This window comes from Polyodon spathula, chromosome 4, assembly GCF_017654505.1.
Source record: "Polyodon spathula isolate WHYD16114869_AA chromosome 4, ASM1765450v1, whole genome shotgun sequence".
NCBI lineage: Eukaryota > Metazoa > Chordata > Actinopteri > Acipenseriformes > Polyodontidae > Polyodon > Polyodon spathula.
In genome coordinates, this window is record NC_054537.1 from 39,216,753 (window position 1) to 39,229,931 (window position 13,179).

Sequence of the window (13,179 nt, forward strand, 5' to 3'; positions counted from 1 at the left end):
AAAATGACTTTTTTGTTAATTACATTTTTGTTTTCTTCAATTTAGTTAGTAACCCATTTTATAAGCACTATAAGTCACTAGGGTATGTGACATACCCTTAGGATCACCACCCCCCAGGCAGTTGAAGCCTCATGTTTTGCAATGCACCCAGGGCATGGTGATATTAGAGCATATTACACACCTTGTCGTTCCTTATTGCTTACATAATTACGTACCTGTATAGCGTGACATAGGCCCTTGTTTGTTTTAAGATTTCAAATCGTTTCAAGCAGTCAGACTTGGACGTATTGTCTGAAGTAAGTTTTATTTAGGCCTGTTTGTTTAACCTTGGAGCGCCACCTGGAAACCCATATTATTTCTGTCAAAGGCAGGCAGTTTTTAGTTTCGTATGATAAATTCACACATCACTTTTTAACATCCTTGGATTTAATTTTGGGAGTGTCATTTGAAGTCTTAAAAATAATGCATGTGGATCCAGCACTACAAACCAAGTTTGCAGGTTGCCTCCAATATGATTGGAATATAGGGTTTTCCATATAGCTTTTAGAAACAATAGTTTGACTAAAATAATACTCATGAACCTTGAATTTTGTTTAAGGATAGTTAATCACAAAATTGTTACAAAAACAAATACACTGTTGTAAATACTTTGTATATAATAGTCATATTCTCTGCTTTTGTATCCAATCTTATTTAAATAAAATTGCCTCCATGACACTCATAAGGAAACAGTATTATCTTCCTGTTGACAGAACTTTGTTTTCCCTGGCTCCACTGATCTATGCCAATGGTTTTTGGTGGCAGGGATCAGACATGCCTTCATCTACGAGGTAGTGATTGACATTGCTATCTTGTTTTTGAAGGTAGAGTATGGTCAACTACCAAATATTTGCTCTTTTTAAAAATATTCAATCAATTAGTATGCTAGACTACCAGCACAGAATGACCAAGAGTATTTCATAATGAGCTGATTTTAAAACCTGCTGCTGGAGTACAGATAATCCAAACTATTGCTGCTGTATTCAGTTAAAATACATATGTTATCATCTAGTACAGTTTGTAAGGTATGTCATACAAAAAATATATATTTTTTATTCAGATGTGTGCAAAAACAGGCATGTAGATTTCCTGGATCTCTGAAAATCCTGTTTTTTATTTCTTTTTGAGAAAAAAAGGCTTATTCCCTTACTGGCTTTGTTCCCCCTCTGGAGGTGGTGAAGAGGAGGCTTTGCCAAGTGCTTGAGGATCTCTGATCATCTGCAAAGCAGGCTGGACCTCTGTTTTGCATTTCATGTCAAGAATGGCTTTTCTAACTGTATGCCGCCCCCATACAAACACCATGCGGGTGCTTCAGTTGATCGCAACATGCCTATTTCAGCCCCAGGGGAGATTCCAACCTCTGACTTACTATTGAGCCACCCATAATTCCATAAATGTGGTTTCATGGACAGCATTTTACTTCCACATAAATAGACATACAGCTCAAGTACATTGCTTCATACAAATTCCACAGTTTTTGGATATAATTAATTCAATATATATATATATATATATATATATATATATATATATATATATGATCTATATATATATATTATAATATAGATATATAGATATTTGTTATTATGAACAGATGTCGTCTTTCACAGCTAAATTTTTATTTGGTCAGAATCACAGCTGAATACTTATTAATCTATAAAAACTTTACAGATTGTACAGTTTATATAAAGTTCAAACTACTCAACAAAAAATAGGTCCCACAGATGCAAAAATACTGTACCAAGAATTCAGAGTAAAGGCGGATTGACAGACTGTACAGCTCTCCACCGGAGAGGGGAGGTGCTCAGTTCATTACAAACTTCTAAACTGTACAAAAATAAGGTTTGATTTTATTTTTTACTCTTACATTCAGCAAGATAAACAAATTAAGATACTTGGGCAGCGTTTAATACCTGCGGTTAGTACCCACTCCTGACAGGAATGCAAAAATAAGTCTATTTACATAAGGGTGAGGGTGGGGTCTGAACACGATACAAAGAGTGCTATAAAATAAAATAAAAATTTTAAAAAAACAGTTTAGACAAAAAAACATCAAGAATAAGGTAGTTTTTTTTTTCTTTTTTGGAAGGAATAGTGTGGCAACTTTTTGTAACTTATTAAATTAAAATATTTATAATTCTAAATGAAACTAAACATCTTACAGTTTTTAACAAACAGGGTATTTGGTGTAATATATCATCCAACCTGTTTATAAAAAAACATTTTTTATGGAAATTCCTCTCATCCAGCAGTTACAAATGTGATAGATACAATTAGAAAGAAAACAAGAAAAAAAACAACAAATTTTAAATGCTAAAACTATATTGAACTTAAATAATGTATCTAACATTGCAGTACAGAAGAGGCTTTACATTAACAGCCAGTGGTTTCTTCATGCTTAATGGATAAGAACTGGTATCAAAGATTCCAAAAGAAGATCAAGCATCTAGTGTGACAACTCCTGTGTGTACACATCTACACAGAGCTAAACTGTTCAAAGGGCAAATTTAGCAAACAGTTATCAGACATGGTGATCTGCTGGTTAATTTCACCATGGTTTGTTAGATAATACAGTTCTACACCTCTTCCAAGACAAAGGCTAGGTGCTAACCCCCTAGCCAATCTTTGGGCAGTGTGGAGGAGGACTGGCCGTTATCCATTTTCTTTCATTTCTTTTTTGTTTTGTGTGTGTTTGTGTAAGGCTTGTTCATCCCAATATCAAAAATATATATATTACTCCATCTTATAGAAAACACACATCCTTTTATGCATCCCCTTTTCCCTCGAAAGTAGCCGAGATGGTGTGTTTCAGTTCTGTTCTTGCAGTACTCAATTCTGAAGCTTGCAAAACAGCCGGGTTCAGTTTTCATATGACTAAAAATAATTAGGGAATCTGGTAACTAAGGTACCTCCAGTTCCACTGTGTCACTTAAAACTCGTCTATCTTTTTCTGCAGGTATTTCAATATGGAGTCCATTCCCTGGGCAGAGCCCCAGACTCTTTTTAAAACTTCACACTCCTTTTCATTAGCCTGCTCCAAGGCTCCCTTCATAGCATTTCGTACAAGAGATTTGGATTCTCGGAGTACCTAAAATCGAAGAAAACAAAATCTCATTAAGTTCTTCGAAACTTAGAATACATAAGAAAAAAATGATTGCTAAGAGACTGCCAAACTTTAGTATACATTAAAACACTTCTGTGATGTCACCCTTTGAACTTTTTAATTTTACGAATATTCTAGCTAAGAGGCTGAGCGGCTTTGAAGAAAAGTAGAGTGTGGGCAGATATATTGTTGATTAACGAATCCAGTTTGAACAACAAATCCACAGAAAACTGTTGATTCATCAACGAAACCAGTCAATACAACAGAAAAGTAAATACTATTTTATTACATAATGTTCGTTTCAACAATTATAGTATTACATATTTTAAAAAGTTGCCATGACACACATGTAAATGCTCTCAATAACTTGCAGAAGAATGTACAATTGTATGAAAAAAGGCACTATTAGATTAGTAAAACAATACAACTTTAGGATTCATAAAGAATATGACTAGAACATTATTTATTTATTTTTTAAAATCATAACATGCAAGAGAGTTTCCAAAAAATGTGATACTACATGGCCCTTAGTCAGGGTGTACAACCTGCCTAAATGATGGAAACTTTGATCTGAAGGCAAAAGTAATGTTGAAGACCTTCAGTCACATGCTTCTAAAAACATGCAGTATAAAAACGTAGAATTGTATTTTGTACGATTCTCATAGAACTATCTGGAATGTAAAAAAATAAATAAAAATAAAATAATAATATAAAAGAAATTAAAGGATGACTTACAACTGAATTACATGCGACTAGCTCCCTAATGCGCACCATCACCTCCTGAGTAAACGTTCCAGGCCAAAACACTTGGGAAACCAGTCCTTTAGCACATGCCTCCTGTGCCGTTAGCTTCCTTCCACTTAAGAGCATTTCATTAGCCTGCAAAACACAGCAGGTTGAAACAAGGTCAAATAAGAGTGCTTATTTTACATTATTAGAGACAGAAGTAGGTTGGGAACATATTTTTTTCTTCAATCTATTAAGAGTGTAATATTATTTCTGCAAATATGTTATTCAAAGCCATTCTCAAATATTAATACATTGGTAAAATGTTCTAGTGATTATTTATTATCTTTAAGCATATTATTGATACACATGATGATTGTGCCTCTTCCTTCAATTCTGGAGGAAAGCTTAAAGTTTCTGCACAATAGCCACATCTCATCTTCCTTTCAAATCTGTTAAACATATCTGCAGAAAGAAGTTGTGAAGAATCCGATTTTGAACAAAAGATGTTACTCTAGGGGAACAAGATGACACACTAAATCCTTTGATGTGGGTCAGACTGCCACAGCAGTATTCTTAAGGAAGGGCATTTTCTCAAAGGATTAATAGAACATGAAACATTGCAGACTGTCATTCTTACAGAAGATTTGAATGGTTGTAAGTGTTCCAAGACCTGTTATGGTGTGGGCTGTGTTTGAATGTAAAAACATCAGCGTGACATAAGCATCCATTCACACAGAATATCCAAGCACTGCTGGGTTATAAAATACAGGTTTTCAAAGGTCAGCACAACCTCTGAAGATAAGAAGAACCTGTTGCACTTTGGCGTCTAAGCAATACACACAGCGAATAAGGCGATTCAGTACAGACACAAATAAAATACATTTAGATAAAAAAATACAATCAAGTAATATAGCAAATATATTTGATCAGATATTCATATATTTTCCAGTAAAAACAAAGAACACTTTTTTTTTTTTTTTATAATACCTGTCATTGTTGTGTCTTTGCAATAAACAAAGTGGCCATATACCTGTTTTCATAAAGTAATAACATTGGTTTATAACCTGAATAAACACTTCAAAATAATAAAAAAAAATCATGGAAAAGGGAGCATTGCACAATGAAAAAAAAAACCTACATTCACTCATTGTTTTATTTCTCTTTTGTTACATTCAACAATAAAAACTAGGATCGCACCAGGAAAGAAAATGTAAATGATTACTGTACAAGTCATTTCTTTTGCAGGTTGGAGTGACGTACCTGGGCAGTATCATATAGCAGACATAAACGGACCCCGATTGACCACTGGCAGCAACTTTGCCTGCACGCATTTGGCAGCTGGTGTGGCGTGCGCAGATTAATCTGAACTCTGTTTAAAATGCTTCAGTTTTTGACAGCCAGAAGTAAATAGGGGACCAATAATGGCTGTGTTGATTTTCACTTTAAGAATCCAAGCGTACAACTTTTTTCTTCCAAAAAAGATAGCTTTTATTAAAAAAACAGAGTGAACAACAACACTCAACAGCACGCGGGGCTGATCTAAGCTGACAGTCAGGGCACTCAGGAGAACGCCCCACACTGCTATGACAAGCCGTTTTAACATTTAATCCTCAGCAATTTTAATACTGTTATCAGTAAAGTATTGCTGATATCAGCAATTCTATTTTTGATATCAACAATTCTCAATGTTATTTTTTGATTAAAAATGAAATCGGAAATACAATTATTGATATCAAAAATAGAATTGTTGATATCAAAAATAGTACCTTTTACTTTGAAATCAACAATTGTACTTCTGATATCAATAATTCAACTTTTTTGATATCACAAATGGCAGTTCTGATATCATGAATGGCAGTTTTGATATCAAGAATTGTATTTTTGATATCAAGAATGTGATTACAATACTGACATCAGAAATGCCACTCGTGATATCAGAAATGCCATTCTTGATATCAGCAATTGAGGATTAAATGTTAAAACGGCTTGCCATACAGTGCTCCATGCCTGCGCTGGCAGGCCTCAGCAGCAGTGACTGGCAAGCAGCTGAGAAGCAAGGGCCTCCGCTGAAATATAGAGTAAATATGGACTGGAGAGGAGGGCCATAGTGGAAAATTACTGCCCTGAGGGAAGACTATTGTTACCGACAGGGGGCATTACACTATGGAGGTAATAATACTCTTCCAGAGGAGCATTTAATTTTGCACTATGAGCTCTACAGTACATATTTAATAGGGGTGCGCAATAATAACGATCAGTGTTCCCTCTAAGCTTTTTAGATACTGAGAAACTTACTGTTTTGACTGAGAAAGGGTGAATTATCAGTGAGAAACCTTTGGCCACTCATTAACCTTTTTAATATATTTTTGTTGTATTATGCAATTTTGAAACATTATTCCAACACAAGTATCTCCACAATTTTACAATTTACTTAAAAATTAAACAAGACATTTATTTTGGCTCTGCCTCTGATTTTGAATCATCCTCTGATCCTATGCAGCCCTGTTAGTTGTTATCATGGATAGAGACTGCATGCTTAACTGGTGGCCTGCATAAAATTGCTTTATACTACTGTATAAAACACTGGCGTCTGCACTGCCTTCAACTGTAACCATCTTTAGGGCTACTCATTTTTCCCCATTCTTGAGAATACCAAATTCAATTTTTCAAAAATGGCCAATTCCATTTGTTCCCACTTTTTATCAACACATTAATAATTAAATATGGCATTTGAACATAAATATAATGTTGGTAGTTAAAATAAGTACATTTAATAAATATTACCACAATTATTATTATTTTTTTTTTCAAATCCGACTCTTGTTGCTGTAATAGTAAGTAAAGCACCTGAAGAAACTTCAAACCTGTCAATGTTTATAGACATCACTTGGCTCACTGCTGGTATTAAAATAAGCAGGCAAACCTAAGAATTATATTACAACAGTTCAGAAAACCAAATGTCTAGCACAGTTGTGAGAATCACATTTGCAGTCTTTCACTAACACAGTAGTTCAGTCTACAAATAAAGGTGTTTTGAAAATACCTGTTTAGCTTATTGCTGGCATTTACACTAACAATACAACATATGAAACAGTTTAGTTAAAGTCCAGCAATGTCATGTGAGAGTAATCCTATGTACAGTACTTACTCAACAAATTAAGTTTAGTGGTTTACTGGCATTATAATAACCAGGATAAAATATGAAACACTGATAAAGGCGTGTTGACTGACTCGTTGCTCTAAAACAGGTTCACTGCTATGTATTACTCGATTGTTATTTAAATAGAGCCCCTTTTAATGTAAACGCATAATTCATCCTCTCAATTGTTTTTCCTAATTCTGCTGTGTTATTTGCATGATTTAAAAAGAGGCGTGTCTCCAGACAGAATATCTTTATGAAATCAATGGTGTGTAGTGTTGTGACTACATCCTTCACAATTTCCTTTAAGGATTGTATAGCTAGAAAAATAGTTTTGAGCTCATTTCTTCATCGTCAGAAAATATAATTCAATTAAGAAATGGCCATGGTTTAAAATTGCTAATCACTATGTAACACAATTTTTGTTCCTGGGTAGTAAGTGTTATTTCCTAATTGCTTATGCCTCAAAAGTATGGAAAATGGCTATTATTCCCCACAAACTTTGCTTTTGTGACCAGGACAGTGATATTTCAAAATATCACTATTTCCAATGGGAAAACGGGCAAATGTGTGTCTTTTTGTTTACATAAAGTCAGAAACGATTTACGATTATACTGTATTTACGAGATTTACGATTATACTGTATTTACAGTATAACAGTATAATCGTAAATCTCGAAAAACTACTCACTTCTAAATATTTTGTAGTCATTTTTGTATTACTTTAGTATAAATACATGTTAATTTGGATTCATATGTTGTTTTTTTCTGACTTTATGTGAACGAAAAGACACACATTTGCCCGTTTTCCCATTGGAAATAGTGATATTTTGAAATATCACTGTCCTGGTCACAAAAGCAAAGTTTGTGGGGAATAATAGCCATTTTCTATACTTTTGAGGCATAAGCAATTAGGAAATAACACTTACTACCCAGGAACAAAAAAAAAATTATAATTTGCTACACGGTGTTATAGCTTCATTAAAGACAGGTAGCAGGAGAAAGAAATAAACAAAACAGTAATGAAACACGCAATTAATTTAGCTCACTTTGAGAAAGCTCCGCCTTGAGCGAGGTACCTTAGGTCTTTGCCATTGTTGCTGTCTTATTTTGCTTTCTTATTCTCTATGTGTTTATGACTGGCATTATGATATTTAGTGCTACTGACTATACACAATCACGTGTTATATACACGCTATACACGATCACGCGAACTACAGCAAAACTTTAAGAATACTAAATCGCACCATCCTCATATAGATAATCCGATTTCTTTTAGTTCTGTCTTACTGAAACATTGCTTTTTTTTCTTTGTTGGTGCAGCCACCAAGTTGAGTTTCAGCAGAGACAAGGAGTAAAGTCACATGATGAATAAACTCGCAAAAAAAAAAAAAAGAAAATAGACATGGTATGTCTTGCTTCAATTACTATACACTTAAATGTGTATTTTCGACTAATGTGCTGATTACATTTTTACCAGTTTCAAAACGTTCCAGATGAGTTCTGAAATGGTTGTTTTCTAAAAGGGAAATAAAACAAAAACGTCAAAGTGTCAGTATTGTGATTTTTATTGATGTTTACCAGAGTACTTATACTTCTAAATAATGCAGGGTAATTGTGCTTCACTGATTTTAGTATTCAATTATACGACATGTTAAAAACTGTATAGTTTATGAGCAGCACTCTCTATAGAGGCAGACTCGCCAGACGCCTGCTTCGCCTACCCTGTACCAGTAGATTCGCTGGTGCCCGAGTTAGCTCTGCAGTAATGTCACGTGCATTTTTACAGAGGGAAATCGGAGAATCAGCTGCAAGACAGATGCAAATATGCTTATGTTAATGCTTTGTAAGAATTGTCTCAAAATAACAGGTTAACCTCGAGAGGCTGGAGTCTAGATTGAGGTTGATATTTATGATAATAACTTGTGAAAGTTAGTAAACTGAGTGCGAATGTTGTTGCCAGTTACTGCAAAAAATGTGCACATTTTAGCCTTAGAGGGAATGCTGATACCGATATACCGGTTTATTGCGATATTCATCAGGCAATACAATAACCGGTATATGAACAACAATACTGCCATTTATGGTTATACTGATTAAGGGAAATGTCTACTGAAAAATATCGACTATTATCTCGCGAGATAATCACTTCCCACAAGAGCCGATTAATTCTGCAAAGCAAAGTTACATGTGTGGAATCATTTCCTAATAAAAAAACAAACAAACAAACAAAAAAAAAAAACAATATAAAAACGATGGCTGTACAGCATCAAACACTGCGGTATGTTGTTTATGCAAGGTTGAAGTGAAATATACTGGTGGTACCTCCAACCTTACTTACAGCGATATAGTCCTACATCTTAAAGTATCGGCACGCCAATTATAATATTTATTTTTCTAAAACAAATTATACGAATTCACGTTTTATTTGTACATTGAACTGGAGGTAACGTATGCGTCTTGCATGCAAATGTTAGGATACTCCCCCTTGATCAATGCTTGCAGATTGGCGGTTTTCCAGCAAAATTTGGCTTGTTTTGAAAGCATCTAGCAGGTAAATGTTGTCTTTGGTGGTTTGGTTATTTTTGACTATTTTTATCGTGCATGTTTTTCTTCTATTCCTTTCAATACAGAACTGCCCTGTATAGTATATCGCATCATCCCACCCCCATCTTTTTTCTGGAGCTCTGCATCTAATAAAATTTAAGAACTTTAATCAGTGCAATTCAAATGTTTTATATTTATTTTTAAAAGACTATCTGGTCGACAGTTCTAGACAATGTATTTTTTAGGAGCTTAGGCTGAATTTCGGGGAGGGATTATTGAATGATTGTTCTCCCATTAGTACAATTGTCTCATTAGATCACTCCACATATGATATATAAATCATAGCAAAACTTACCTGGGTGTTGCTGCAGTATTCTAGTTGCAATCCTACAACAGATTATTTTCCAAAAAAGAAAAAGGAAGAACACTAAGCTTTAAGCAGACCTACTCGGCAAGAACACAATTCTCTCGTTGTTCTACAGCCGACCACAAGTGAAAAGACTATAACTTTTAAAGTAAAAATCATCAGTCGATCAGTGAAAGCAGTCCAGCAATCATCCTCCAACAGCAGTTTCTTTCTCCATCAGTTTCAACTGAAGGAAGCTCCATTCAATCAGCAAATACTTCAAGCCATTCCTGACACCCAGCTCACAACACCTGCAGATCCTGCAGTGGATCATAGTTCACTCTAGAAATCCCTACTGCCAACAAAGAAGCTATCCTTGCTCATATGAACTTTTTTTCCCCCAGCATTTCAACAATCAATTTCAACTTTAACAAACAGAATTTCTGCCGTTGAATCTTCCAGTCAAATCAATATTTCCGTTCCTCAATCCTTGATCTCTGTGCATCAGCATTTGACTTCCATGTCTCTGCCTATGAACGTTGCCTCCACAACCACTGATGACTTCAGCACTTCTACCCACGACCTCATTACAGCTGCCAACAGCTTCTGTTTAGATGTCCTTCATGCCACCGTCCGGCACTGCCCCTACTGCAACCTGGCTTCCAACACTAACAAATACGTATCCAGTGCCCGGGGCCTGGCTTTCCCAAACTACTCCCAGTGTTCCTTCCTACACTCTCAGTAGTGCTACACCGCTGCCTCCAACACCAAATGCTCTCGCTTTCAAGCCTGATCTGCCTGCTCCAGCAATATGAAGCAAAATCCGCCAAGGTAAAGATGTGAATATGGCTTCCAGTCTTATTTCTTCTGTAGAGCGCTGTACAATAGAGTGAGGAGAAGTTTCAATAACACAAAGCACCTGACCCTCGTCTTTTCAATAAAATCTTAATAATATCAGAATTCTTATATGCTTTTGTCATCTATCGAGACACCATCTGTGAAGTGTATCAAGATAGAAGAGGTGAATTCAATGATTATATGTCCATTATCCTAGACTTTACGTTATGGCAGTTCTGCTTTCTACCACTACCATCACTCTTTCTCCTCCAAAGTGGCTGCATTCTTGGCACAGCGCAACCAATACATTTATTGGTGATCCATAGATCACAATTTATTATCGCTGACCATATTTAAATACTAGCCCCCATATTTCACTTAAGGCCAGAGTGTTCCAATTCACTAAAAAGTCCATTCCAGCTAATGCTATGATTGGCTGCTTCAAGGTTTTATAAAAATAAAATAAAATTGAGAGTGATAGGTGGAATCACTCTAGTTCATAATCATAACATCAACATCAACTTAAGCATTTTGCTTAAAATAATACTTTTTTCCCTCAGTTATATCCTTCTATAAATACTGTTGTGCCGTCAAGCTAACGTGTTCAACAAGTAAAGAAGTGTTTGGTTTTTTTGCTTTTTGAATGTAATAACTGAGTGAAAGTCATTTCCCAAAATGACTGAAATATTTAGGCATTTTGCGAAATGTGCACACACACACAGTCACCCAGATAAGATGCGTACCTTCTGTTTTTACGCATTTAAAAATCCTAAGTACGCACTACATTTAAATTTAATGTGTAGAAATACAATTTTGCTGCACAGCTTGTCTGCCTCCCCTAAAACTTCTATTAACAACTATCTCCCAGAATACAATGTCTTTAGTTACTAGGAAACTGTACAGAAGAAAAAACAACCCAACAAACACTATCCAATCTCTGGCTAGCCCTGTTGTCTTTGCAGCCAATCACAGTAAGAATAAGAAAAATTCGAAGCTACACAGGTTGAAGCGTAAACACCTGAGTCCAGCTACAATTCCAGCTGAACCATCATCAGAGGCAAGCGCTAAGAAAAGTGCCTATAATATTAAACTGTTTTATAACTTAATGCATTTCCTTATTTTATTTATCTGTATAACTTCCTATTGAAGTTTTAACATGTTCACTGAGTTTAAGAATTTTATGTAATTTGCAATCAGTGTGATACCTCAAAAAAAAAACCTAAACACATATATGGTTGTACAGTAGTTCAAAGTAACATTGCAGTTAAAATGGAAGGCTCTTTTTTAATGCCTACCCCATTACCATTAAAGATTGTACAGCATTTATCGAGATTACTCATGACTTCAAGGTAATGTTGCCTTTGCCCCGAAAATACATTTTACTCTCTCAGTGTTAAAATTAGACAGTAAGTTACTAGCAGATCCAAACCTTATCTGGGGTGCTGTATAATATTATTTATATATAAATTAAAGAAAGTAATTGCTGATGGCCACAGATTTTTGATTTTTTTTTGCCTTTGAATATATGTAAAAAAACGTTCCCATCACTAATAGAGATAAATGGACATAATAGTACAAATGGAATTGGAATTTTTATTTACACAACAGTTTTTTGTAACATTAATATCATTACACAGTGTGACTGTTCTATATGGAAACTGGTTATGTGGGAATAAAGGTTTAGTCAACAATAAAGTGAAGGAATGTGAATTTGTGTTTATATACTTACAGAAGCCACCCCCATTATCCTAGGGAATGTGAGAGATGAACAGCCATCTGGAGTCTGCCCAAACGTAGTATATGGTGTTTGAAACCAGGCCTTCTCATTTGCCCAAACCACATCACATAAAGGCAATATCGATGCTCCAAGTCCAACTGCAGGACCGTTCACAGCCACTATAATAGGTTTCTTAAACTGAACAAAAGTATTCACAAAGTTGCTGAAAAACAAAGTACAAAAATCAAAATATTTTACAATTTTGTTGTTATGATGTGGTCAGCCATTAGTCTGCATTACAGAGGTTTTGGACAGCACACTAATCACTTTTAATTTACAAATAAATGAAAATTAATCTTACTTGACAGCTTCAGCCATTTTAATGCTTTCCCTCTTTCGGTCATCTGTTAATCTCCGAATAAAATAAATAAAATCAAGACCACAGCAAAAGACACTCCCTACAGCACTCAGCAAAACTAGTTTACTGTCGTCAGCAGCTGCAGTGTTCAGTGCACTCTGGACTTCCTTCATTACCTGCAACAACAAACACTCCTGGTTTACAAAAAACAATTCACAGAGAGACTCATTCAACACAGTCATTAAGGGCACATTCACATGTGGAAAATTAAAAAAAAAAAAAAAAAAAAAAAAAAAAAAAAAAAAAAAACCCTGAGTTGTAAGAGTTTGAACTCTTGAACTTTGTGAATGACCTGTGACAGAAGA

At 35.0% G+C, this 13,179-nt stretch overlaps 1 protein-coding gene across 3 annotated transcripts in view; it reads right to left on the reverse strand.

Annotated features, from left to right (window-relative positions):
- Positions 1-1,677: 1,677 nt before the first annotated feature.
- Positions 1,678-13,179, reverse strand: part of LOC121314525 (chromodomain Y-like protein) — a 129,189-nt gene continuing 117,687 nt past the window's right edge. For all 3 annotated transcript variants that reach the window (XM_041247902.1, XM_041247900.1, XM_041247901.1), the window contains 4 exons: positions 12,818-12,990; positions 12,469-12,679; positions 3,878-4,021; positions 1,678-3,127 (listed from right to left, as the gene is read on the reverse strand). In XM_041247902.1, coding sequence (XP_041103836.1) covers positions 2,969-3,127; positions 3,878-4,021; positions 12,469-12,679; positions 12,818-12,990 — 687 coding nt within the window. In that variant the 3' untranslated portion in view covers positions 1,678-2,968. The remainder of the gene's footprint in view (positions 3,128-3,877; positions 4,022-12,468; positions 12,680-12,817; positions 12,991-13,179) is intronic.